The sequence below is a fragment of the Falco naumanni genome, chromosome 6, assembly GCF_017639655.2.
Source record: "Falco naumanni isolate bFalNau1 chromosome 6, bFalNau1.pat, whole genome shotgun sequence".
Taxonomy (NCBI): Eukaryota; Metazoa; Chordata; class Aves; order Falconiformes; family Falconidae; genus Falco; species Falco naumanni.
The window spans coordinates 29266966-29291996 of NC_054059.1; the positions used below are offsets into that span (position 1 = coordinate 29266966).

The 25031-nt window shown below is 37.8% G+C and overlaps 1 protein-coding gene across 3 annotated transcripts in view; it reads right to left on the bottom strand.

Annotated features, from left to right (window-relative positions):
* Nucleotides 1–5370: 5370 nt before the first annotated feature.
* Nucleotides 5371–25031, bottom strand: part of ROCK2 (Rho associated coiled-coil containing protein kinase 2) — a 100337-nt gene continuing 80676 nt past the window's right edge. For 2 of the 3 annotated variants that reach the window (XM_040597810.1, XM_040597809.1), the window contains 14 exons: nt 24496–24680; nt 22545–22614; nt 21079–21182; nt 20773–20959; nt 20337–20430; nt 20128–20222; nt 19475–19654; nt 19065–19233; nt 15941–16011; nt 14886–14974; nt 14069–14147; nt 13604–13865; nt 12912–13125; nt 5371–7095 (listed from right to left, as the gene is read on the bottom strand). In XM_040597810.1, the coding sequence (XP_040453744.1) occupies nt 7092–7095; nt 12912–13125; nt 13604–13865; nt 14069–14147; nt 14886–14974; nt 15941–16011; nt 19065–19233; nt 19475–19654; nt 20128–20222; nt 20337–20430; nt 20773–20959; nt 21079–21182; nt 22545–22614; nt 24496–24680 (1803 nt within the window). In that variant the 3' untranslated portion in view covers nt 5371–7091. Of the gene's footprint in view, nt 7096–7595; nt 8459–12911; nt 13126–13603; nt 13866–14068; nt 14148–14885; nt 14975–15940; nt 16012–19064; nt 19234–19474; nt 19655–20127; nt 20223–20336; nt 20431–20772; nt 20960–21078; nt 21183–22544; nt 22615–24495; nt 24681–25031 lie in introns of those variants that run through there. The other variant, XM_040597811.1, reaches the window with a different exon arrangement.

Genomic DNA, 25031 nt, shown 5'->3' on the forward strand with positions numbered 1-25031 from the left:
ACCCTTAAAATGGGATTTTATTACATTCTTGGTTTGTACTGATTTTTATTTGCTCGATTTTGAGACAGCTCTCCAAGATACTGATGAGTTCTCAGAGGACATGGTTGTTGGGGTCAAACAGGTGCCTGGGAGCCACAATAAACATCACCACAGGAACCTACCAGCTCATCACTTGTGCTGGTTCCCATTGCAAGTCCTTGGCAGTCTCACAGACCGAGTCCTGATGGACCTCAGATGTTTCCTGCCTGATGGCAAGACAAACACATACACATTTTCAAGTTAAAAGACATCAAGTATTCCATTCTGCCTTGGAGGTGGTTTGGGGCAAGTTTCATCTCTGTCTTGGAAAAAAATACAGTCTTTGAATCAGGGATAAAATAAGAAGTTTTTCACATGATACTTTTGATGAAGTTTAATTTGGGATACCTAAAGGACAATTTAAATAATTGTCATAATTTTTTTCATAGCCTGTTTTGTTTCATTATTTCAGCTCATGATGTTCTTAAATTGTCAGCAGCCTAAACAAGTACTTCTATATGTATTATGTGTATTGACTCACAGGAGGGGAGCTTTAAGAGGGCATATATCTTGCTTTATTTGTCAAGTATTCTGAGAACTAATTTAAAGGACAGAACCTGTATCAGCCTGGAATGTAGCAAGAAAAGTTAGCTGACAGTGATTACGATTCAAATTGAATGGCAACATCGCTACATGCTGAACATAAATTCTACTCACCACCATGCTGTAATTGCAAGTCACTTCTGCATACGCCTGCTCTGGGATGTGCAGTGTTTTGGCTTTTGATTTGGAGGCCTTGGCCAGTAGTACCAAGACGCTGACCTGTCTCATATTATATGAAAAGCGTAAATGGAAGAACACACTTCCTATGCCTCCGTGTCCCCTCTGCCATGTAACTCAGGACTCTATAGTGAAGCACAAACTGAGCTTCTGTAAAGAGTATTTTAAGTTACTGTAAAGAAATTCTATTTACTGTAAAGAAATTCCTTCACCTTTGAGCAATTGACTACATACAGATTCTACTGAGCTGACTTCCAGCACAGTGACTTGAGAGATTTAAAATTGTTTTCCCTGAAATGCACATCAAGACTTGAAAGTCTTCACGGTCTCTCTGAGCTCAAGGATATTTTTGTCTCTTAGTGTCTGTTTGTTTTAAGTTTGCATGTATGCCCGCCGTCCCAGTAATAACCCCCCCATTGCTGCAGCTCTGTGATATATGAAGCATGCAGGGGAGCTTCCTTCATGTATTTATCAAGCTCTTCCATTGCTCCAGAGCAGACAAGTAGCCACACAGATCCTGCTGAAGGGATCGCAATATGCTGGACAACATCACGCAGATGGGTGAGGCCATGAGATCCAGCAAGTAGGTGCAAGTCCCAAAGCTGCAGCCAGACCTGCACCTAGCTGCAAGGTCAGCTTAGAGAGCCTACTCGGAAAACAGAACACAGCTGAGGTAAGAGACAAGACTAGGGCCAGCAGATATGAAAAATGATCCAGATGGTGGGGAACCCGGCTCCTTCCTTAACTGTTTGCAGGCTATTAAGTATCTCAGATACCTCCCAAAAATGTTTCCACCAAGTCACTTGTAAATAAAAAGCAGCACAAATCCGAGACACATTGCTAACACGGCAATTCAGTGCTTGAAGTCTAAGCAGTCAGCAAGCCAAAAGAAGAGAGGATTGGCAGCGATCCCACCAGCCTGATGTACTTGTTGGGTGGCCATGCTTACCAAGTGGTGCCACAGCATCCCGGGCAAAAAGAATCCCGAAGAGCTAAGGGCGATGACTAACGACAAGAACCAGATGACCCAAGAGGCACACCGGCACGTGACAATGTAAGGCTACATACAAGTAGGCTCACACCTGCAAACAAACGTTGGAAGCCTAGACCTCAAAACTGGGTGACACAACTGAAGCATCACATGCAGTTGCCTTGGCTGTGAAAGCATTTCTGCGAAGCTCCTCCAAGCAACCTAAAAAGGGCTCTGGGGACATGAAATTGCTGCACTCTCTGACCGTTCTTTTCAGGGTGAAGATGTGCCTTTCCAGATTTCTTTAAGGTATGCAGGAAGACATACATTTATAACTTTGTAATTTTGCTGCCTTGCACCGTGACTTTCATTTTGAGAGACCACGTTAATTCTGAAGCTTCTGTGAGATTACTGGAGCAAAAGTATCAGTGTCAAATCTAGCTCCGCACTTGCAATAGCGCCTATCTAGCACTAACTCGACTTTCTTACCCTTACGCTTTCTGCCTAAAAAGGGGCAAAGACTCAAAACTTCAATCTCCATAATAAAGCCTGGTAATCAGCATCCCTGTGATAATAACCTACAGTTCCTTTGAGTCCCCACTCCTTGGAGCTACGGTTTTTACAGTAAGCTTTTCCATCCATGGCAGTAGTTTCTGGGGAGAACGAGATTCAATGTGTTTAAACGCAGTGTTCTTTTCTGCCACACGTATCTAGTAGGCTCATCAGATGAGCACGTCTGAGTACATCATTGCCCACTTCATAGGTAATTTCAACAAAGAACACCAATTAGTTCAGAACCACTCCATCAATATATTTTAAAGAGGTCCAAAAGAAAACACCTTCCCACTCTCAGGAGGGATACTTCAAAGCAACAGGCAAAAACCCATGATCCACGGGATGCTGATAATCCCTTAAGAGGTTTATAGGATCGTCTTAAAAAATAACGTAGAGTGTTTTAAATTTAAACTGTAGTATATGCAGAGAAGATGGTCCACAAAATATTCTGAAGATCAACTGTAAGGCAATGAAAAGGCACCAAGCCTGTCAGAGTTCAAAGAGCATCTGGATGATGCTGTTAGTTACATGGTTTGGTCCAGGGGTCCTCAAACTTTTTAACCAGGGGGCCGGCACACGGATGAAGTGGCAGGCAGTCATCTGCGGCTGCTTGGTTTCCTGCCCCAACCCCCGGCGGGGGGGGTCTGTAAATACCGGGGGCCGGATTGAGGACCCTGGGGGGCCGTAGTTTGAGGACCCCTGGTTTAGTTTTAGGTAGTCCTGTGCAGAGCAGGGAGTTGGATTCAGTGATCCTCATGGGTCCCTTCCAACTCCAGATATTCTGTGATTCTATGAAAAAGCTAATGAAACACTACTTTAACGCAAATGCCAAGGCAAGCTATCCAGGACTGTGAGGGACACTGAAATTCTCCAGGTCCCTGAACTGGACCAAGGACTATTACGTTCTCCTGCCTTAGAAACAGAGTGAGGAGGTGGTAAGGGTTTGTAAGAGTCATGCAGGCAGGAAGTTTGTTTTCATACAAGTTCCCCCTTTTCACAGCAGCATCCCAAACAGGACCTCACAAGCACAGGATGGGTGAAGGCAGTGCAGACCAAGACATATAAATCCTCTTCCAAGGATGATTCTCTCAAAGCTAGATGGGAAACCAATAAATCGTAAGATTATAAACAGAAAAGCCCAAATTGCTAATCATCATCTGCCACTGCCTGAGAAACCTGAGAGAAAGCACATAATTTCCAGTGGCAGCTTTCCTGGCCTTGGTGACTTGTGGTAGCAAGAGATTTAGACACTTGCAGTAAAACTTCAGCGATTCAGCAACGTTTTAAATTTGGCCACTGTCACTGACTGCCGAGAGACTTGAGTCTCTTGCACGTTTCCAGGTCCTGTGTGGTACTATGGGCCATGTCATGTTTCGGTTACAGCATCAACCATGCTAAGAAGCACAAGAACGACGTTTCCTTCAGTATACAGATTTGGTGCTGGACTGCTGGCAGTGCTGAGGGGTTCAGCTTTGGCAGGAATGACTAGAAGTAGGAAACTGTAGTACAAAACTCAGGACAGAATTGGAAACCTCCTTGCAGAAAGGTCTTTGTGACAACTGACACGTTAACTCCGATGGGGTCTTCCTGTCCAGCTTCTGTCCTGGTGAGCTCTTGGATGGGAACCAAAGATCAACCTCCCTACAAGTAAGTGTCTTGAGCTTCTGGCTCCAAGTTTGACCCTTGATTTTTTCAGGTTAATTTGCAGCTTGGTTATGCTAATATGTTTACTCTGGTGAAACAAAAGGACTTGCAGTGAGATAATTTGTATAGAGAAAAGTCACCCAGGACATAAAAATGTCCTTTTTGCTGGGACAGCTGTTGCAAAAAGAACATGTTAGAACTTCAGTGACTTTGAAGAGAAATATTCCTTGGTTCAGGAATATGCTCTTCTCTCAAAAATTTTAAAAGGTTACCACGAGACAAGAAGGAAACAACACAATCTCCAGGAACGAATGTTTAAGAGCTCTTTGCATTCCATAGATGAGCAGATGGAAGCTCTGTCTTGAGCAGAAGGACAAGTGAAAACAAGAGCAGCTTTGCCTTTTGTGTCCTGGGTACCAAACAAGGTCCGCGTGTATTATACCATTGGCCAAATAATCTCTGCATTACAGCTCAACACAGCCCACGCTGTCCCTTTGTTTTGGGAAAAACTGCATGAAGGAAGGGAAGCTGAGGAGTCCTACGATACTTCCATCCCTAGAGGCACTTGAAAACTCAAAAGCCTTGAGGAACCTATGCTAAGTTAGCCCTGCTTTGAGGCAGAGGTCAGACCAGAGGACCCCCAGCGCTCCATCAGCCCATATTGTTCTATGATGCCATCTCAATACACCCTGCTGTATGCATAGCTAATCGCTATTTGTACAAGTACAGAATTAAATACTACAACACAGTACATTTCCTAAAATGTCAGGCTTAACAGCGCCCCAGGAATTCGCAGTAAATGAGGGCAAGCCAAGGAGAGGCAGTGCAGCAGAGCCAGCCCCAGCACACCTGGTGGCCTACCAAAACAGCTCCCGAGGAGCCTGCGCTTCCTCCGCACAGTCTTTGCTCGGCCTCCTTTTGAGCAACCCTTGCCTTCTCCGTATCTGCCACAGTAGCTGCCGATATATTTAAATATTTCAATTAATTACCAGCTTCTCAAATTCAGGAACTATTTTACCTTACTCAGATAGTTTATTTAAAAATATATATATATAATATTCTCCAATTCAGAAAAGGATAGAACTTCCCACAATGTAACATTTTTTTATATATATATATAAAATATTTATGCATTCAGTGAATGGAAACAGTTTTACTGTATACATTTTTAATGTTGTACTCTATGCAAATCTGTATTACCTAAAAATATACCGTACTTCTGTAAATCAAAACAAGCAGGGAAAAAACCACTGTAGCTGTGTGCTGGGTTATAATACCTAACAGAAATGAAATGAAAGTTTTAGTTTTGAATTTAAGAACTCACAAACAACACCTTACTTTGCGAGCGCATAAATAGAAGACTGAATACATTCTGGCTCTGTTAAGCTGAACTGCAGTAGAAGTTACAAAATGTAAATATATTTATTAATTTTCAGTATTTCAGTGTTTCCAAGTCCACCTTTCATGATAGTGTTAAATAAATCATGGTCCTATCCTTCCAAACATTTCAACACTCTTTAAAAAACAAAAACAAACAAACAAAATTTTAAAGTGAAATGTCCTCCTTCATTGAAGTGTTAGATCATATTTTAAATTACTGCACTCCCACACAATATTTTTATATATATATATATTTAAAATATATATATATATTTATATATAAAGAGACCAAATAGGAGACTACATTTTTTACCATCAATATGTTTAACATCGCATACTGTAGTTGTATAAAACATGCATTTTCTGGGATAGTTATGAACACATCGTGAATGAGCCCACATAAATTATTTTTTGTACAACTCGAAGTTAAAAAAACCAAAAAGTCAGATTAAGTGCCTCTGAGGCCCTTTCTTCCCAGCTATCAGTTCTCAAAACACTACTGAAATATTTATCTATGCCTACAGCTATGTGCTAGAGAACCAGAATTAAAATTTTAAAATACATCTACAGTATGTTTTACTTTTCTTAAAGTTTGTGACAGTCCTCGGAGATCATGTTGTGAAATGTAAAAACAGTCACAGATTCTTCTTTTTTTTCCAGAAATAAAAAACACATCTAGGAGAGTATGCAAAAACAAGGCAAAATGAAGTTTTATAGCACTTAATGAGGGTTAATATAAGTCAATAACTAATATTGAGGTTTGTAAAAAGGGCTGGATGAGCAGTTACATGTACAAGCAAATGGTCTAGTAATTCCAATGGTATCAGACATTGTTTTTGTAATGAATGCTTCTCCACCCTTAAAACCAGTCGGTATACATTCAAAATAGGCTGACATTGATATACTTACTAGGTGTAAAAATAGTGCACTATTTTTTTCTGCCACAAAGCAAAATTGCATCCTAAGAGCTGGTAAACCTTCTTTTTTCCTTAAATAGAGAGAATGGGCAAAAACACTTGAAAAAAAAATTAAATTAAGGCAATTAGACAGGTAAAACAGGACTGCCCATGATGACATAGCTGAAACTAGTATATACTTCAAACTTACACTAGCTGCTCAACACTGACATGCAGCTTTTGATAGACGTGTAATGAATGATATAAACTTCAACATTATGGCTTTATACAAGTGCATAGTTGCAACTGCAATAAGTAACGGTATCTGATTAATAAGCATAAAAAAATAAAGTGGAAAGATTTTTAAAACCCTCTTGCAGTATTACAGTACAATATATATACACAGTATAATGGTCACTTCTTACAGATGCAGTCTATATCACTATGATGGATCTTCCTCCTGTTCTTGCAGACCTGCTGGTGGCATCTTTACAAAAGCTGAAAAGTCAGTTTCTTCCATTTTAATATTCATTCCTCTCGCTCCTTTTATGAAATGTAGTGTATGTGTCTTGCCAAGAAAGCTTTTGTGGAACAGAGTTTAAAAGGTTACCTAACATATCCTTTTACTATTTACCAACCACTTCTCATTTGATCAGTCACTCAGGAGAATACAGGAAAACCGTCAGAGATTAGTAATTTATATTGCAGCAAAAATGTAAACCTCTGATATATATAGCACAATCTCTCAGGAAAATATATATTTTTAATATATTTTGGGATATGTTTCAGTCTTGCTGTATCGGGAAGAAATTATCACCTTGAATTGTGTCTGCATTCACGGAAAGCAGTTAGCTGAAAAAGAAGCAGGAAGTTTGGTCAGTACATGCAACAGATGTAAATCTGACAAAAATATACTTCCTCAAAGTCTTCATTTAAGATGGGCTCATCAGCACACTTGGGAGAAACGTCATTCCTCTGCATCCAACAGCATTGTTACTTAAGTATAGTACATTCTTACGCATTATGATCCCACATCAGTTAAACTCCCTTGTAATATACGAGGGCAAAGTACAATACGCACAATGTAATAGTCACTTTAACAGATTAGTAATTTGTAAGCTTTTAATACATAAAGGTGCAGCATATTTGATTAATGTAATGCTTGTTACTATAAACACTAAAGCAGTTAAAATTCGACATCAGCTGGTATCTCAGTTAACTGAGCACACAGCTGAGATACAGCCCTAGTGCTGCTGTCACTGCCCATTCTTTTATAAGGCTGAGACAACCTTACGCACTTTTTAAAAGAGTTCTTAGGAATTTAACATTTAGGGTTTTTTTTCTATGCAAACATAACACTGCATCAACATGTAAAATGATGAAACATTGAGAACTATAAAATAGTTATCACTATGTCCAGTACATTCACACTCCATATTTAAGTAAGCCATGGGACAAATTAGATCAAATAAAACAGCTGTATCTTTTCTAAAGCAGTCAGGGAAACCGTATCACAGAAGCTGCGAAGGCCCATTTGTTTATGTAGTTTTCAAATGCATGGTTAGGTACCCAAAAAGCACAGCACTGCAAAGGAAAGCCAAATCAAAATCACTTCATAACACAGGTAGAAAAGCAAAATGCAGAACTCCGGTCATTTCATGTCTGCTAGCCACAGACCAGTCTGTTTATATATTAAAGGCTTAAAAATGAAAAGTATTTTTAAATACCAATTCTATTTCAGCTAAACATCCAACTGCTACAATCTCCCTTTTAGCCTTCAAAAATTACCTGCAGACCTTGGCAGTATTAGCACTACAGATGAACAACTGCTCTGACAACAGCAGATATTTTTTTTTTTTAGGCAGGCAGACATGAATTTTGAAAAAAGATCTAAAATTAGAAAAATAAAAACACTGGCAAAGGCAACAACATTGTTTTAATGAAAATGACTCCTCTAAAAATTCATTGACATCGTGAACACAATCTCATTTTTACAGTTTAAAATATTAAAATGAGATCTTGTATTTTCTCTGGTTTGAGAAACAAAATCCAACATAGCATGCTGTTTTCAAAGGCAAACAAACCCATTCCTCTCTATTTAGATTTACCCCTTATACTTCTTCAGAAATCAAAAACATCGTCATCATCATCACCATCAACATCATCAACATCATCAAATGACCAATCCCAGTCCTTAAATGCCAGATCAAGCAATCTGCAACAGGAGGGTTTCATGTTTAATGTGTGCCATGCTTCTATAAAACACTTCAAAATTCTGTTATCGCTAAACCTGTTCAAGTAGAAAGACCGTGTTAAGGTAGGTGGGCTCCTTCCTTCACCTGCCATGGATTGTGGAGACTCAGTTAGCATTCATGTAAGCCAGGAATATTGTATTCATTGGAAATATATCACGAAAATAATTCAGTTCTGTAGAATACTTACCATACCGAGGTTTTACCCCAAAATTTCAGTAGAAAGCAGCAACACATATATTTCATAAAATTAGCTGCTTTCTGTTTTGCTGCTGTTCTTGTTGACTGAGGTGGTTTTATGCTCTCCTGCTATCCCTTTCCAGACTATAATGCAAGGCTAACAATTTTTCCAGTAAAATCAAGTGATTTTGATCGTTGAACAGAACATAAAATAAAATAGCGTTATCTGAATTTACAAATGAATACAGTAGGATTTTACTATATCCCAGATACAGTGGGATTACACTATACGGCAATCCTGTAGCTCATAATTTAAAGCTCAGCAATGCCAAAAAGAGGATATATCAACTTGTCCTCTAGGCGTTGCTGCCTGTGCTCCTTCTATGGTCACTATCAAAAAAAGAAAGCAAGTGAGGCAAACCTTGTCAGCAAATGAGTCACTTTACCTAATTTAGGCATTTATTTTGGGATGGGATGAATCATTGTCTAGAAGCATTCATCTCTTTCTGTTGTTATCAAAGGATCTTGGACAAACATCTTAAGTATTAACTTCTCAATTGCTATAGCCACAAGCAATAAAACCCAGTCTAGTCATCTCTCCAGTGAGCTCAATGGATTTTATATCAGGATTATATGCCAACCATAGGAGGCAGAGATAGAAACCTTACCCTAACATGGCATTCAGCATGTTTTAACTAAAACATGCTACAGCGTTTAATAGTTAATCACATGCTTTAAACAAAATGGGTTTCTGGGGGGGTTTGGGGTTTCATATTTAAAGTTTTTACACTTTTAAATGTGATCTATCCCTGAAAAGGCTCAATATTCATTTATTGTATGAACTACGGCTATGGTAATTTTAAAACACTTAAAGAATTTATTAGGCATTAAAATATATTCAAGTTGCTTTTTTTTCAATTTGGAATTATACTTCTGGCACGATCCAACTGAATGGACAAGCAGAAATTGTATGTTCTGTATGAAAAACCGCCTGGCCCCTTCTTAAATCATCATGAAGAACAACAGCTGTGAAAACCTTCAAGAAACACTCACTGTGTGAGATCCCTAGCAGGGGCAGCAATTATAGGGCTACGCAGGTTGGACGGGACCTCAGGAGGTCTCTAGCCCAACCTCCCGCTCAAAGCAGAGTCAGCTACAAGGCCGGCCCAGGCTGCTCAAGGCTTTGCCCTGTCAGGTCTTGAAAGCCTGCAGGGATGGAGCCTGTCCAGGCTCACCAGCCTGCCTCCCCGCCTGGCTGTCTGCATTGGATTTTCCTTCTGTCCAGCTGGAATCTCTCTTGGCTCAACTGAGCCCCTTGCCTCTCACCCTCCCACTACGCAGCACTGTCTTAAGAGCCTGGCTACATCTCCCCGATACTCTCCCCCCCACAGGAGGGTACCAGGGGCAGGCTGCCATGGCACCCTCCTGGATATGTCCTTCACCCAGGCCGAACAAGTCCAGCTCCCTCAAGCCTCTGCTCTGACCATCCTGACGGCTTCTGCTGGACTTTCCCCGCTTTGCCAAACTCTGGCTTGAATATGGGGGCCCAAACATAGAGGCAGTATCTCGCCGCAGACTAAGAAGTGAACAGAGCGGGATAATCTCTTCTCTCAGTCATCTGGCTGCACTCCCCTCGGTGCAGTCCCAGAGCCTGCTTTGCTGCCAGAGCCCACTGCTGGCTCACCTCCAGCTTGTCCCCAGCCACTCAGTCCCCAGATTTAACTGGCAACTACATCTTCATTCTTAATAAAGTTCGTAATAGAAAATTAATTATTCCATACAGTAAGACTTTGCACAAATGCCTCACAGAAGTACCAGTCAGATATAAACTGGCCATAGCAATCACAGTAATTTTTAAGTATGTGGTTTCTAATAAGTAGTGTTTAAATCAATATAAATTTCCGCTGGTTTGACAGACCTGCATTATTAAGGTGACAGGTGACATGACCTCACCAAACTACACATTTCCATCCATTAGGTACATTTGCAAAGTTTAACTGCAAAAATAAAATGGTTCACACACAAAAATCTTCATCATCCTCCTTTTCCCAGCATTACAAAATATACAGATAGAAAAATATACACAGAGGAAAAAAAAACATGCAAGACTGATTCATAATGGAAGAGGACCATGACTAAAAAGGATGGTAAGAGTAAATAAGGTGTTATGAAAGCATTTTGTAAGAAAAGGTCACAAAGATTAAAAGAAGAGTGTTAGAAGGAAAAAAACCTGTTTTCAGAACACCTAAGAATAGCTGCAGAAAAAGAATCAGAATGTGTAGTACACCTTTTATAAGTCAATAGTAAGAAACAGAATAACACTACTGAATTAGGCTGTAAACACTATGCAAAAGAAAAGCATTCTACTTGTCCCTCAATTTGTCATGAATGCTTCCTTGATTCACGCTTCAATCCAATTGTTGATGTTCTCATTAGTTTTGCACAAAGAAACTCTTCAATAATTGGTCCCTAAAAAGCAGTGATTAAAAAATGTTTTACCTTCAAGTTTATAATAATAAAAAAAATTTAAAATCCAAATTATGATGTCTGACTTTCTTTTAAACATGTGAAGTGTATAACACCAAAAATTAGACTGTATGGAAATTAGGAGGGAAATGAAATGAAGTTACTTTTAGGCCTTTCACTATGCCTTTCCATACATTAAAATACCAGTATTTTTTTTAAGACCAAATTCTTCATAGCATAAGGCTGTTTTGTGGTAACAGCATCATCACAGTAAGAGCAGCTTACGCTGCATTCCCCACTGTAACACTGGCAACTCTCACCCAACCCATTTTTCAACCAGCCAGCTTAGATACTGGTGGCAGTCTGGTCACAGAAACAAGGCAAGCAATACTGTCTAGCCACTGCAAATTATCTCTACGGGGAAAAATGAGGGGGTTGTTTGGTTGGTTGGGTTTGTTTTTTTCAATGACTTTACTGAACTGTCCATTGCTGCTGGAATACTGCAACAAACAAGTCAGACCAAACTTTTCACAGGCTGTCAACAACTGGGTACAGATATAAATCAAGTGTCAACTAGTACTTTAGGTGAGAAAAAAGCAAATTGAAAAAACCCCAGAAATTCTATGCAAGCATGTAAGCGCTACCTGCAGAATGTTATCCCTTCCATAATACAGTATAAGATTTTGCTCCTTAAAACTGATCCAGTAATAGTTTAGTGGTTTGTGTATGGACTTTTTTTCCCCAAATCAGACTAATCTTTCACGAAATCATGAGACATGAGCATGAGTCCTTCTAGGCTGAGTAAGGAGGGAACTGAAACCAATTCTTCCACCCTTTAGTAAGTCCTCCAGCTACTTGACCAGATGGTGACCCCCCGACTTCCCACGTCCCTGCTCTCTTTCAAAAAGCACAAGTGATGCTCAGACAGGTGCCTACCACTGTGGCAATGGGCTCCATGCTGTGGAACCTGCGTGGGCAGAGACACAAAAGTGAGATTCATCTGAACTAGCTTCTCACTGTAGATGTCCAAGAGCATGCTCAAAGCTCCTTTTCTACACTAGGAGGACAGAAAAGACACTTTTGCATATCAACTGTAAATGGAATCAGACAGAGAAAGATATAAATTTGGTCAGATGAAACACACATTAATATACAAATCCACAATCAGGTGTCTAACCTTACAGCAGGGCAGGAATTCAAACACACACCTCAACACCAAGCAATAAGAAACAAAAGACATGTAGTCCTTTACTACACGTAAGGCATTCTAGACTGCTTTTTGAAGGCAACTAATTCACTCCAAGGTTCATTAGAACCACAAGCACCTAATTTCATTGCTCAACTTCAAATCAGGTGCAGTAGTGGCCATCTTGGAAATTGTTAAACCTTTTTTTCTTTTCTCTTCTTAAATCTTTACACCCCTTTCATTGACTCTTTGCCTTGTCAAACCCCATTTTCCCTACCAGTTGCCAGTTCACAGGAACCATTAGGCTGAAGATAATGCTACAAGTTCTGCCTATGACATGTAAGAGCGACAGGATACATAATCAGTACGGTAACCTTAACTAACAGGTAAAGCATGGTCCTTTAATCAAGGGAACAGACATAGTGACTCTTCTTATAACTTAACTGAGATTTATAAAAGATGACAGGCTAGCTCACATGTCAATAGACAACAACATTTGTGATCAATTATCCTTATCAACATATATGACATTAATTGTAGTAAAATCTTTAAAACAATAAATTAAATAGCAGTTCTTGTGTCACCTTGGTTTGTTTGGAGGAAGCTGTCGACTTGGTCGTCTGATGGACTGGTTTGGCTGTACCTTCATGGAAGTTCTGGGAGAAGATCGAGCAAAGGGGTCTGGTGCTGGAGGCTTCTTGGGTATTTTTTTCACCAGTCGGCTCACCCATTTTTGCTGTTCTTCTGTAGAATTAGCTAACAGTAGTAGATTCTTTGCCGTTGAAATATCATAGTACACTGTAGTAAGAATTTTTAAAATAAAAATGAATACTGTTATCCTGAACGTGTCCCCACATCAAAAATTAGTCATCAGATTACCATACTCTCACAGTCAGCGCCAAGAGAAATCAGCAGCAAATTGAACCAGATTTTGCAAAACTTTAACTTTCCTGGCTGCTGCCAGTGCTGCCTCCTTACATTTAGAGGGTAGCAACTTACAGCTGCTACAGTGTGAGCAGTCTTACAACTACCATGCTTTACTGCATGAGGCTGACAGCACAACAGGTATGTATGTATACTGGCCACATGCCATTAACTGACAGCAGCAAGCTCCTCGGGTAGACACCCTTAGAAAGGTTCTGACTGCTACACACTAATAAAAGAAAAACCTACCCGTTTATGTTTAGCTGGTGTCAGACCATTACTAGAATCCTGATCGATCAGAACACCTTGTGACTCCAATGACTACATGCACATTCAAATACTTGCTATTTACCTTTGCAAGGTGCTATAATCTCTTCTTTTTTGTCCATGTGATCTTTGTGGCATTTGATATGGCAACGGCGACATTCCAGAGCAGGAGGAGGTTTAAACATATGCCACAGAGGCTTCATACAAGCTTCACAATTGGTTGGAAAGTGATAAAGAGTAGGTATAAACTCGTGTCCTTTGTGACAGATGTAATTTGACTTCTCTCCCATGGGCTCCACAGGAAATTCCTGTTCTTTTTTGCTCTCTCCTTCATTAGCATATAGAATCTATAATCAAAGCAAAATAATCTCAGCACTCCTAGATGAAAAATGTAAATTTAGAGTCATTATCTAAGTAGAAAGATTGAAGAATCTATTTTTTCAAGAATTTTTTAGTAAATACTTCATTAGACAAAGTTATGAATATTTTTTTGACGATGTGTGAAATATCATGCTTGTTACACTAGAAACATTAATTTATTACTGAATACCTGGAATATCCTAGGAATTTCCTTGGAATCTGCTCTGTACACATCAGTCTGAGTGACTGGTCGAACATGGAAGAGTTTGCTATAGGAAATTTTTTCAATAAGGACAAAATTAATGTTACCAAAATGATAAATTTAAATTGACAGATTAAGTTAGGATGCAACATAACACATTAAGACTCAGAGCTATTAAAGATTTGTCAGTACAGATTTCTAATCACTTGGTTAAAGTCCTGTCTTTCAATCCTGCACATGAACGTCCAAAAACCCTAAATAAAAATGTCACAGGTATCCAGCAACATTTGTGAAAAAAAAACATGACAGCACTGAAAATTCAACATCATGTGACTGTAACCATTGCCAGTAGCTTTCTACACAGTCCTCTCCCCACGCTCCAGCCTCTGAATATCCACATTCTGCATTTATTAAGAAAATAAATCAATTAACTATACAACCCACTTGTAAGGACATGTTGTAAGTGAAAATGTACAAACACTGAAAATTATAGCCTCTTTGCTACAGTTTTCTTAATGTTTTTTGCCACAATATGCATGTGAGGTAGGTCTGGCTGAGTTAGCAGAAGCAGTTCAGTTACATCACAGCTCGATGGAACACACTGTTTCAGACTGAGCACCACACTACTGCTTACAGAAGACCCAATTCTTCATCACAAGGTCCCAGCTCTGTAGTTCAAATTACAAAAGTAGACCCCATTTGACATTGTGCTTCCAGACTGGACCTCAAAAGGCCTTTTATCAAAGTCTTTCCACCAAAGTTCACCTACAAATCTGAAGACAGAATCTCACATGATAATACTTACTCTATGTCTAATACCATATAGGGATTAGATTGTTCTTTATCTTGTTCGCTGTCATAGAACAGGATCTTCTTACTGCTTACAATTACATACTGTTGGGATACAGATAAGAGTAAAATACACATTTTAATCCAGCTCGTCAAAGATGTCACAGCAATTACCACAGATGTCACAGCAATATTTTTCTACAATTTTGTTAAATGGTAGCTAAATGGACAATAGTAGTACAGCATGCTAAATCCATGATTTGCTAATACATTCACTGCACAACAAACAAAATTCTGGATAAATCAATTTATATTACCAGATTAATTGATATTTAAACAGATTTAAGTATCTATAAAGAAATAAAAATGAAAGTCTGGAAGAAAGTAAGATAAACGCTTTTCCAATTTAATGATTTAATTTTCACTTAGACTTGTAGTGAGAGTAATTGTCATCTTATGATGCCTATTCTACACCTGCAGTTCACAACTAATAGGGATCATACTCACTGAGATCACTGTTATACTTACCAGCATTGCTAGCAATTTTCATTAAAAAGCTAGTTACCTAGAAGACCTCCTATTTCCAGAATTTTATCCAGAATGAACAGTTTGACTGAGCAGTAAGTGAACTGGTATGAAAATATGTATGTTACTCTTTGGGCAAAGACACATCACAAAGGTCACTGAAAAAGTGTAAATGAGTGAAGGCTACACAAGGCAGATGAGTAGTTGTTAGTTTTATCTCCTAAATAAAGAATCTGTCAAGGGCATCTGCTTCCAGACTGTGCTGAATTTCAGCTACATAATACTGCTGGGAATGCTTACGGCTGAATTCACACACATTTAAAGATCATGAATGGCTGCTCTCACCTCTGACTGGACAAAGCAGTGTCTTAGCCTATTACAATTGTCTTAACCTGCTCCTCTTAAAGGTAGCTATACCAGCTAACATATTTTATACTTTTAAGTGATGAGAAAAATGTATCGAAGAAAAATTAAAGCAGTGAAAACCTGCATAAGTTTAATATACAGACTACACATGAAACAAGATCATAAATCTTGTTTCCTTACCTTTTTAACCCATCCAAATTTTTTAGTGTTATTTCTAACAGGCAGCGATAGCCAGCCTTCCAATCTTGATTCTGAAAAAAACATATATATTAAAGAACATAAATATTCACAAAACATTATTTTTGAGATTACTGTGAATTCTGGAACAGTTATCGAAGATCAATAATAAAGCAACAGAGCAAACATGAGAACATGGATTATTTAAAACTGTAAGGTCTTGCAAAGTTTATCACAGTAAGCGTTCAGGAATAAATTAAATTGTGTATTCCTGAACACAGCCAATAACCAACAATGCAATTACAAAAAAGCAATAGGCATGAGGAAGAAGAGGAAGAGCGAACTTGCAATTACAGCACACACATTCTCTTTAGTAATTTTTTCAAGACTTAAAATCCTTATGTCTATCAGCCTTTACCTTTTAAACACAGCATCTGAAGGTATTAGTACAGACCACACAACATCCAGTTCAAGACAAAAAAAAGGCAAACCGCCACCACAAATAACCTGTATTTTCTACACAAGGTCAAATTTCAGAAGTTTAGTATTCCAATTCATATTTTTTACTCTTTCAATTTTTCTTTTTTTCCTGATTCTGCCTGTATCTCCTAGGCTTTCTAATCCAAAGTAACTTCTGGCTAATCCTTAGGCTTTGCCTAAATTCAACTGCCCTTTCGCACACTTGCAGTATTTTATATTACACTGGCACATTAGTCAGATTGGATTTATCAACAGTATTAACAGCTCAGCTGTTGTTTGACATACACATTTCAGTCATAACCAAAAACTCACACGGATTTCACTTTCCCAGTGCTGGGTGATATGTAGTATCACACAGCCTTTGACCCCTATTTCCATAGCTGCACTTAATACAAGCATTTCTTTTCCCTATGTTTCATTAAGAAGAACTACTCAACTGCAGTTAATATTCTTCTAATGAGTTCCCCTAGCAGATAACCTCTACTGACGCTGAGGAACCTCCAAGTCAAAAATACCGAAGCCTTAAGTATTAACAAACACAAAACTATGAAAAGAGCACTACCGTGCTTCACTATGGCAAAATCTGTTTTCTTTCTCATTAGAGGGCATCTGCAGCCTGCCTATGTTTAGCATATCGTAACAAATAGTTATTAAATATTCATAGGAGTCTCATTTTGTCTAGAGATACTTGAAACAGGTTATTTATTCAGATATGTACTGACTTCAAAGTTTATTGGTCTATAAGCATTGCTGTTGACACATTTTGAAGTATATACCAAGTACCTGTAGTAGTTCTATAACATATATTTTGCCTCATACCTGCCACTTTCCATTGTTCCTTTCAACTACACCTGATACAAATGCATGCTGGTGCAAAAAATCCTTCCCCACATCCAGTAAGCATGTGTAGTTGGTTAATGGCGTAAAAAACCTACGCGTTAACATTTTTCCTGTTTTTCTCTGTAATCTCCAATGCTATTGCATGAAATTGGACAAAATGAGAGTTTCTGATTACACTTCTTCATTTCTGGTCTCTGTCCTACACTAAAAAGTCATAGAAAAGGCAGAATATTCCAAAATTTCACAGTACATGCTTATAAACTCTAGGATGGAAAATACCAACAAATCACAACCATCATACCTCAAATCTGTTGTAATTATGTTAGCGAAAAGTCCTAGTTTGGATGCGATTTTTACTTTAGAACAAAACAAAACCATGCTGGTAACAACAGCAGCTGACAAGGAAAAAATTATGTATGTACTTAATTATTTTATTAGAAGCCTCATAGCAAACACCAGAGAATGAGGAAAATAGAGGAAATGCATTGCTCTTTACTCTAGTTTGACGAAGTAATATCAATGTCCCAAAACAAGTTTTGGCTTCAGTGGAAAGGTATTCACACTTTAAAGGAACCTCAAGTGAAATACAGAAATTTGAAAGTAATTAAAGAACACCCACCTCTGACATTAACACTGAACAGAAGTTTTGTTCAGTATGGTGTACGTGTAGTCATATCAAATGAATACAGAATTAGGAAAACAAACTCCTATTTTACCAGGGCCATGTAATTTCATTATATGCTTTATGTAGCTGGAAAAATGAATACATTTTGCTTGCCGTAACATACAAGAACCAAATATATAGATTCAAATTAAGGCAAAACAATGTAATACTCAGAAGACTGAATTTCTACAAGCAAATAATGTAAATTCAGATAGTGCGGAGTTAGATGTTTCCACACTTCAACACAAGGATTCGACTTTTTGATATCTAGTATCTCTAGGGTCATACAGAGACTGCAGATACTGGATAGAGGCTACTTTGAAAACAAATCCATCAGGCTCATTTATTCAATGCTTTAATAAAGATGGTGGTTTTACAAATCACAGCAAGCATTTAGAGAAAACAGGCCGGTTACTTTTTCATGCAAATTTTTTCATGTCATGTTCACTACCACCGCAGTGTGTTTACTGCCAGACTTGGTTTTTGGGGGTTTTAAAATCATGTATTAATAGCATTAGTTTTCAAATAGAGAAAAGGACACAGTAAGAACAAAACCAAACAGTTCTCAGGGATGTCACCTGTGCTATCAACTTCTGTAGGACTGTGGGAACAAGACAAAGGTTCTTCCTCTGAGTCAGAATCAGAGTCGAGAAGCATGCGAGAACTGGAAGGCTTAGTGGCAATACTGACAGAGGTAGAAGAGTGCTGGTAGGTAAAGGACATGGATTCCATAGTGTGGGACTGAGTGATATGGACTAAACATAAAGCATAAAGGAGGAAAAAGGTAGAAAAGAAGTCAAAATAGAATCTCTAAGAAGAGAGGATTAGTTTTACATTTCATCACATAACATAGTCATTGCAAAGTGACCACTACAATAAAGTGGAAAAAATATTTACTTTAATGTAGTAAAATAGAAATTTTAAAATAATTTTTTTTAAATTCATGTAAGATGAAGTATTATTACAGACAGATTTAGTTGGGAGGTGGATAGTGACCACTATCAAAGCATTGATAAAATGGTAGAAACACAGGAAGATGAAAAGCCACAGAATCATCAGAGCATTAATTCGATACTTTAGCTTCTATGGTAAAATATTGATATAAACCAAATTAATACAGAAATATTAGTAAAATTAACATACCAGGGAATCCATCATCTGCCTCAGCATCTCCAGGTCCACTGCCTATGCTACTGTTGTCTAGACCGATGTGCAATGACTGCAGCTGTGAACGAAGCTGTTCAATGTCACTGTCTTTGCTGTCCAGAGTCATCTGGAGTTCAATCCGTATCTGACTCTCTTCTGCTATTTGCTGTTAGGATAAATTAGAAGATTTCCTATTATCACAAAACTCAGTTAGTCAAAGAAAATACAAGTAGAAAATTATGCAGACTTCGCAGCCCATTACAATATATGTATACACACACTGAGTGTTTCTTTTGGTCATGGGAAATTCAGGGATAGAGGCTGTATACACTACCTTAAAGTCTGTATCAATTCAATGAGAATTACAGAAAAGGCTATCAATGTTTGTATTTGCAAAAGGATCTTACTGCCTGCATTTCATTGATTTCCTTCTGGTATTTGATCATCATTTGGGTTAACTTTTCTCGTTCAGACTTCAGTTCCATATGCAGTTTCCTATTTTCCTTTTCTTTCCGCCGTACATCAGTGTCAGCGCCACGTTTGACTGGACCCTTCCGATTCATGATCTCAGCCAATTTATTCACAGCCTTCCCATGGGAAAGAAAAAAATTACAAAAACCACATCAATAAATACGGAGTTATATCATGAAGAGATGAAGTGTTGTCTCCTATCCACAACCAGACACTTTTAATCTAACTGTAAACTAAAACCTCTGCAATCCAGTACTATAAAGTTGATTTAATTCAATGTGCTACTCAAAAATGAAAAGAAGGTAATGATGCCATTTTCACTTTAAGCAAGATTAGCTATGAACACTTTTGCTCGTATAAATAATTGGGAGTTCCTCTATGATAAATCATGGGGGATGCAGTTTCACTACACTGAAAGCCTACTTAGTAGAAACAAACAAACAAAAGATCAATATACTCTGTTTCAGGGGCAACAAAGAAAAAAGCATTAATGGTACATATATAGATAGTTTACCATGGAACGTTTTCTATTAAAAATTATTTGATTCCTAAACGCTCTCTCTTCATTAATTTAGGTGCATTTGCTTACCTGGGTTTTCAATGTTCTTTCATTCAGTAACTGTTTCTCAAATTGTGCTTTAATATTTCCCACGTTTGCTTCTTCTTCTTTTAGCTTTGTAACTTCTGTAGCAAGATAAAAAAAAAAATCTATGAAAGCTCATTACAAAAGAAAATAGTACTATTAAAGAAAAAAAAATGGTTTCAAATTAAATTACATTTGGTTTAGAGAATACCTACGTTCTTGTACTTCCTTCAGTTTATTGTTTAGTTCTTCTTTCTCATTAGCAAGGTTAGCCACATCACTAGTTAGCGTCCTATTTGCTTCCTCCAACTACAAAACAAAAAGTACAAGTGACCATGTAACAAAACTCATTTGGCCTACCAAAGCATTACAGGACAGAAGGAAATGCTTCAGAGTGAAATCAGGATAAGGATAAGAGGACTGGCTGTAAGAGGAGTAGGGGCACAGAAGAAAGAATGATCAGATTGATGCATGGAAGAAACATGATATTTTTTGAAATTTCATTCACAGAAAATAAATATTTTTAAAATGTCAGATATACTTGTATATCACTTACCTCTAAGCATGCTAATAGCAATGGATAACTCAAACTGAAAATAGGAACTCAAGCTCCTGTAAACTTCTACCAAAATTACTATTCATATTACTCACAGAGGCTATGGTGGCATCTTTCTCAGTAAGTTCCTGTTTATGCCTAGCCATCATCTCTTTAATTTCCAGCTCTTTCATAATCTTCTCTTTTTCCAAATCAGAGTACTGCTCTTCAGCAATGGAACGTGCAAGTTGTTCTGAATCCGCTTTTGTCAAAGTAATCTCTAGCTGAGCAGCCAAGGAATCTCTGCAAATTATTTATGTATATATTAACTCAAAAAATGGAGGGGGCTGGGGGGAGAGAAGGAAACAGCAAAAATCCATCCTAATTTTTTATGTATTAGTACTACAAGTAGTAAAACCTACCTCTCGTCCTGTAACTCTTGTATCTTTTGCTGCATTTCTTTACAAAGTTTGGTCTTTTCCTCACATTCTTCTTTAAGTTCTCGAACTTGCGTCTTATAGAGAGTCTAGAAGTTAAAGTTGGAAAGAAAAGCACATGACTTGCATATACTAGCTTGAAGATACACAAAAAATGATCCAAGATGACATTGTATGCAATTCTTTAATCACACAATTTGAATATAATTGTGCATGACTTCTCCAAATTCAACTAAACATCACCATCATTCACAGATGTGTTTTCATTATTTTAATTTTTTTTGTTTTGGTTTGTTTTTTTTTACTTGTATATTTGTGAATGGGTAGGTGCATAATAGACATGTTATATGTCTGTAAACATACTGTTAAAGAGACTCTAAATGTGAAGATCACAATTAGATGGTAAATCAGAAGTATCAGAAGCAAGGAAAATAATTTATTTTTCTCTACTATTTTAAATCTTTGGTGTAGGTAGGTATGTAGAATTTAGGCTTTAACCATACAAATCCATGAAATCAACACAACAGTTAAAGAGCAAAAAGAAGCATAGGAGGAAGGGAAAAAAAAGATTAGAAAAGCATTTAAAACTCAAAATTTTATGAATCTGATAGTAATCTAGAGTTCTAGAGGAAATGAAAGAGAAATCATATTGCTCTGTACACTCAAATGACTGATACAGGTAAAGCGACAGGTAACCGCAAGTGGATTTTCTGCAGAGCTTTCAGGATAGACTGTCTTTCTCTGGCCCATCCACAGCAGCCAACTGATCTCAAGTCTCCCTTTCTCTCCTTTCGTGTGTACAACTTTTTGATCTACTAGAACATCAGTAGTCCTCCTCCCTGACCTAAAGACCACAGTAAAATCTTGAGTTTCCTCTAATTCTGAAACAGGCCTTTTGGCCTCTACCTGCAGTGTGACTGCCTGCGCACTGTTAATATAAATTAACCACATGCTAGTGATGATTTTTAAGTACATTACCTATTCGCAATAAAGCAAAAACTCCCAACATATCTCCACCAAGTTTGGCTGTAATGCAAAAACTTCCTTCCAAGCCTTAAATGCAAATTTTGTTACACTTCATGATTCTGAGAATAGAGTTGTTCTCTTCCATGAAGCATGGAAGAGGTGCTAGATGCAAAAGGCTTAAAACATGCAGAAAATTATTCACACTGTGGAAAAATAAGCTGTTTGATTCCTCCCCCCCTCTGAACTGTGTTTGGGACTCCCTTCCAAAGCTGGGACATTTCTTAACATGAGTTCCTTCACACTGCTCAGTGATCAAGAACAAGGAGTGATGACAAGGCTGCAGACGAGACTGAAGACAGGCATAAGAAAAAGAATAAGCTTTAGCTTATAGATGTGAAACACCTGATGGCTGAGGAGGAAGAAGGAAAGCTAACATCGTACTTCGTAAACAGATTAGTATAAAAATAAAGAAGCATAAAGCATACCGAGAAATACTGTTCAGCTTCAAGTTGGTCTTGAAGCTCTTTCATTTGTCCATCTGCATCTTGACGTTCCCTAGAAAGAAATAACATACTTAGAAAGAAAAGATATGAAGACATTCCAAGCCAGTAAATAGAAAAGACAGCATTCACACTCTAAAGATCTTCAGTCATTTCCTGACCAAAGTATGGTTGGCAATTAAACCTGAGGCTTCCTCTGGGTACCAGCTCTCTGTTTCACTTGCACAGCCGAGAACAACGCACTAACAAGAAGTCAGTTTAATACTGTTAACAAACTAACTGCAACAGTGTTACCGAAATCTCGGATGAAGAACTTATCGACACCAATGTGATGTAGATAAGCAGACACTTCTTTATTGACGGCCGGGTGCGTGAGCGAGTCCTCTCACGACCAACGCACGCCAGGTCTCAAAATCAAACACCATATATAGAACTTATTCATGCATATTCATTAAGTATCACGCATAATCATTATATTTTCCGAAAATCATTAACATATTCTCCTCCCATATCCGATTCTGCACAGTAAAGGTTAGAAAGGTCCAGAAATGGGTCTGGGGTACGATTTGGGTAGGTGGTATATGAGTCGGTGGTCGCGATCTCCCCCTGCCGGAATTTCCTTTTACTAAAGTTCACGGTTTCTTGGCAGGTAACTACAAGCTGTTCCAGTCGACTCTCCCCAGTTCCCATCAATCCTATATTCTGACATTTCAATACACTTTCTACATACGGAAGACTAGTTAACTACAAAGAAACCTTTCAAACCCTAGATTTATTATCTAAGTTTTAAACAATGATTCTAGCCCATTCTTCTGGCCTTGGTACGGGACTGTACAAAGGACTCATAACAGCTTTTACTGTGCAACTATAAGTTTCATTAAAATATATTTCTTATCCCTCTATATTTCTATTAAAATGATTTTATAAAATCAAATAAAGTCTATCAATCTTAACTTATTAGCAAATCTGTAACAGTGTCACATAGTTTAACCAGTAAGAGACACTGATAAAGCAAAAGAATCTTATTTCCATGTAAAACATCACTGATCTGACAGATAGTTTTGGGTCTCTTGTTTGCTAGAGCTCAGTTTGTGAAAACGTGTCTGTATTCTTTGACATGCATCATTTCTTGAATTCATCTTTTACTAAAACAGTCAGTCCCATAACAAAGGCAGTAATGTAACAGAAAAAAATTCTGCCAGTGTTTTACATTACAGCAACCATCAGATGTTCCACCTTCTATGTGAGTAACTGCATCTTGCTGACAGAAAAAAGACAAGGAGCTAAACCATTCAGAAGTCATAAAAGAGCTAAAAATCAGATTAATCTGATAGATGTGCTAAAATTGCATTTTCGTTCACCAGAATGTTCATGTAAAAAAAAATTCAGTTATAATATTGCTTGTAAGACCTTGAAGAACTGCTGGGATTTAACACAACTCCTATTTGAAGGTACAACAGATGTGTTTAAACATCTTTAGCATGAGATATTTCCAATGGTTACACTTCACAGCTCTGTATTAGTATTCATTTCCAACTCCAATAAGCTCTCCTGGACTAATAATGCCAGTAACTGTCCTCTTCACTGAAGTTGTATCTCATTTAAAAAAACAAAAGTATCTAGACTGTCTGTTAAATAAGTGTTTATCTGAAGTCCTCACATGCTTATGTTTAATCTGGCTTCCCCCCCCCCCCCCAAGATTTAATGGATAACATCTTTTAGTACAAAACTATACACTGCTGAAGGGCAATTCTCAACTAGAGTCACTGGAAATTAATTTTAACAACAATTACATTTTGCAATACAAAAAAAACCCCAATGTGGAACAGCATATTCTGCACAGCTAATTTTTAAACTCAATATTGCTCTCTGCTTTTGCCCAAAACCAATTACAAATCAGTAACGTTACTAAAAAACACAGAGCAACTCTGCGTACTTGCGGAGTTCGTTATTCTGTTTCTCCAGACTTAATTTGATTTCTTGAAGATGGTTATTCTCCTGTTTTAACTGCTTCTCTGACATTTTCAAGGTGTTGACCTGCTGTGTTTGCATCTTGAGGTCATTTTGAGTGAGACAGCGCTTTTGTGTTTCTTGCTCTATTTTTAATGTCAGGTTTTTTACCTAAAAAATAAAGAGAAACCTGTGATTTTTACAGACCTACACAGGAAAGCAACATTTAAACAGTGTCTCTTATTGACTTCCTCTACATTTCTGTACATGCTCACATCTTTTGGTGAGTCAAAGCTGCCTCCTGAAAAGGCATCAGCACACAATAAATAAGCTAGCTTTTCCATGTCAATCTCACAGCATTTTACATTTCAGAAGAAAAACTTTTTATTATCAGTAACACTGAAATATTTCAGAAAAATGAAACTACATTTTTTAAAGTAGACTTTTTAAAGCTCCACATACAGAGAAGGAAAAAGTTGCTGCCATATTCATTCACAAACATTCCTAAATATAGCTATAACA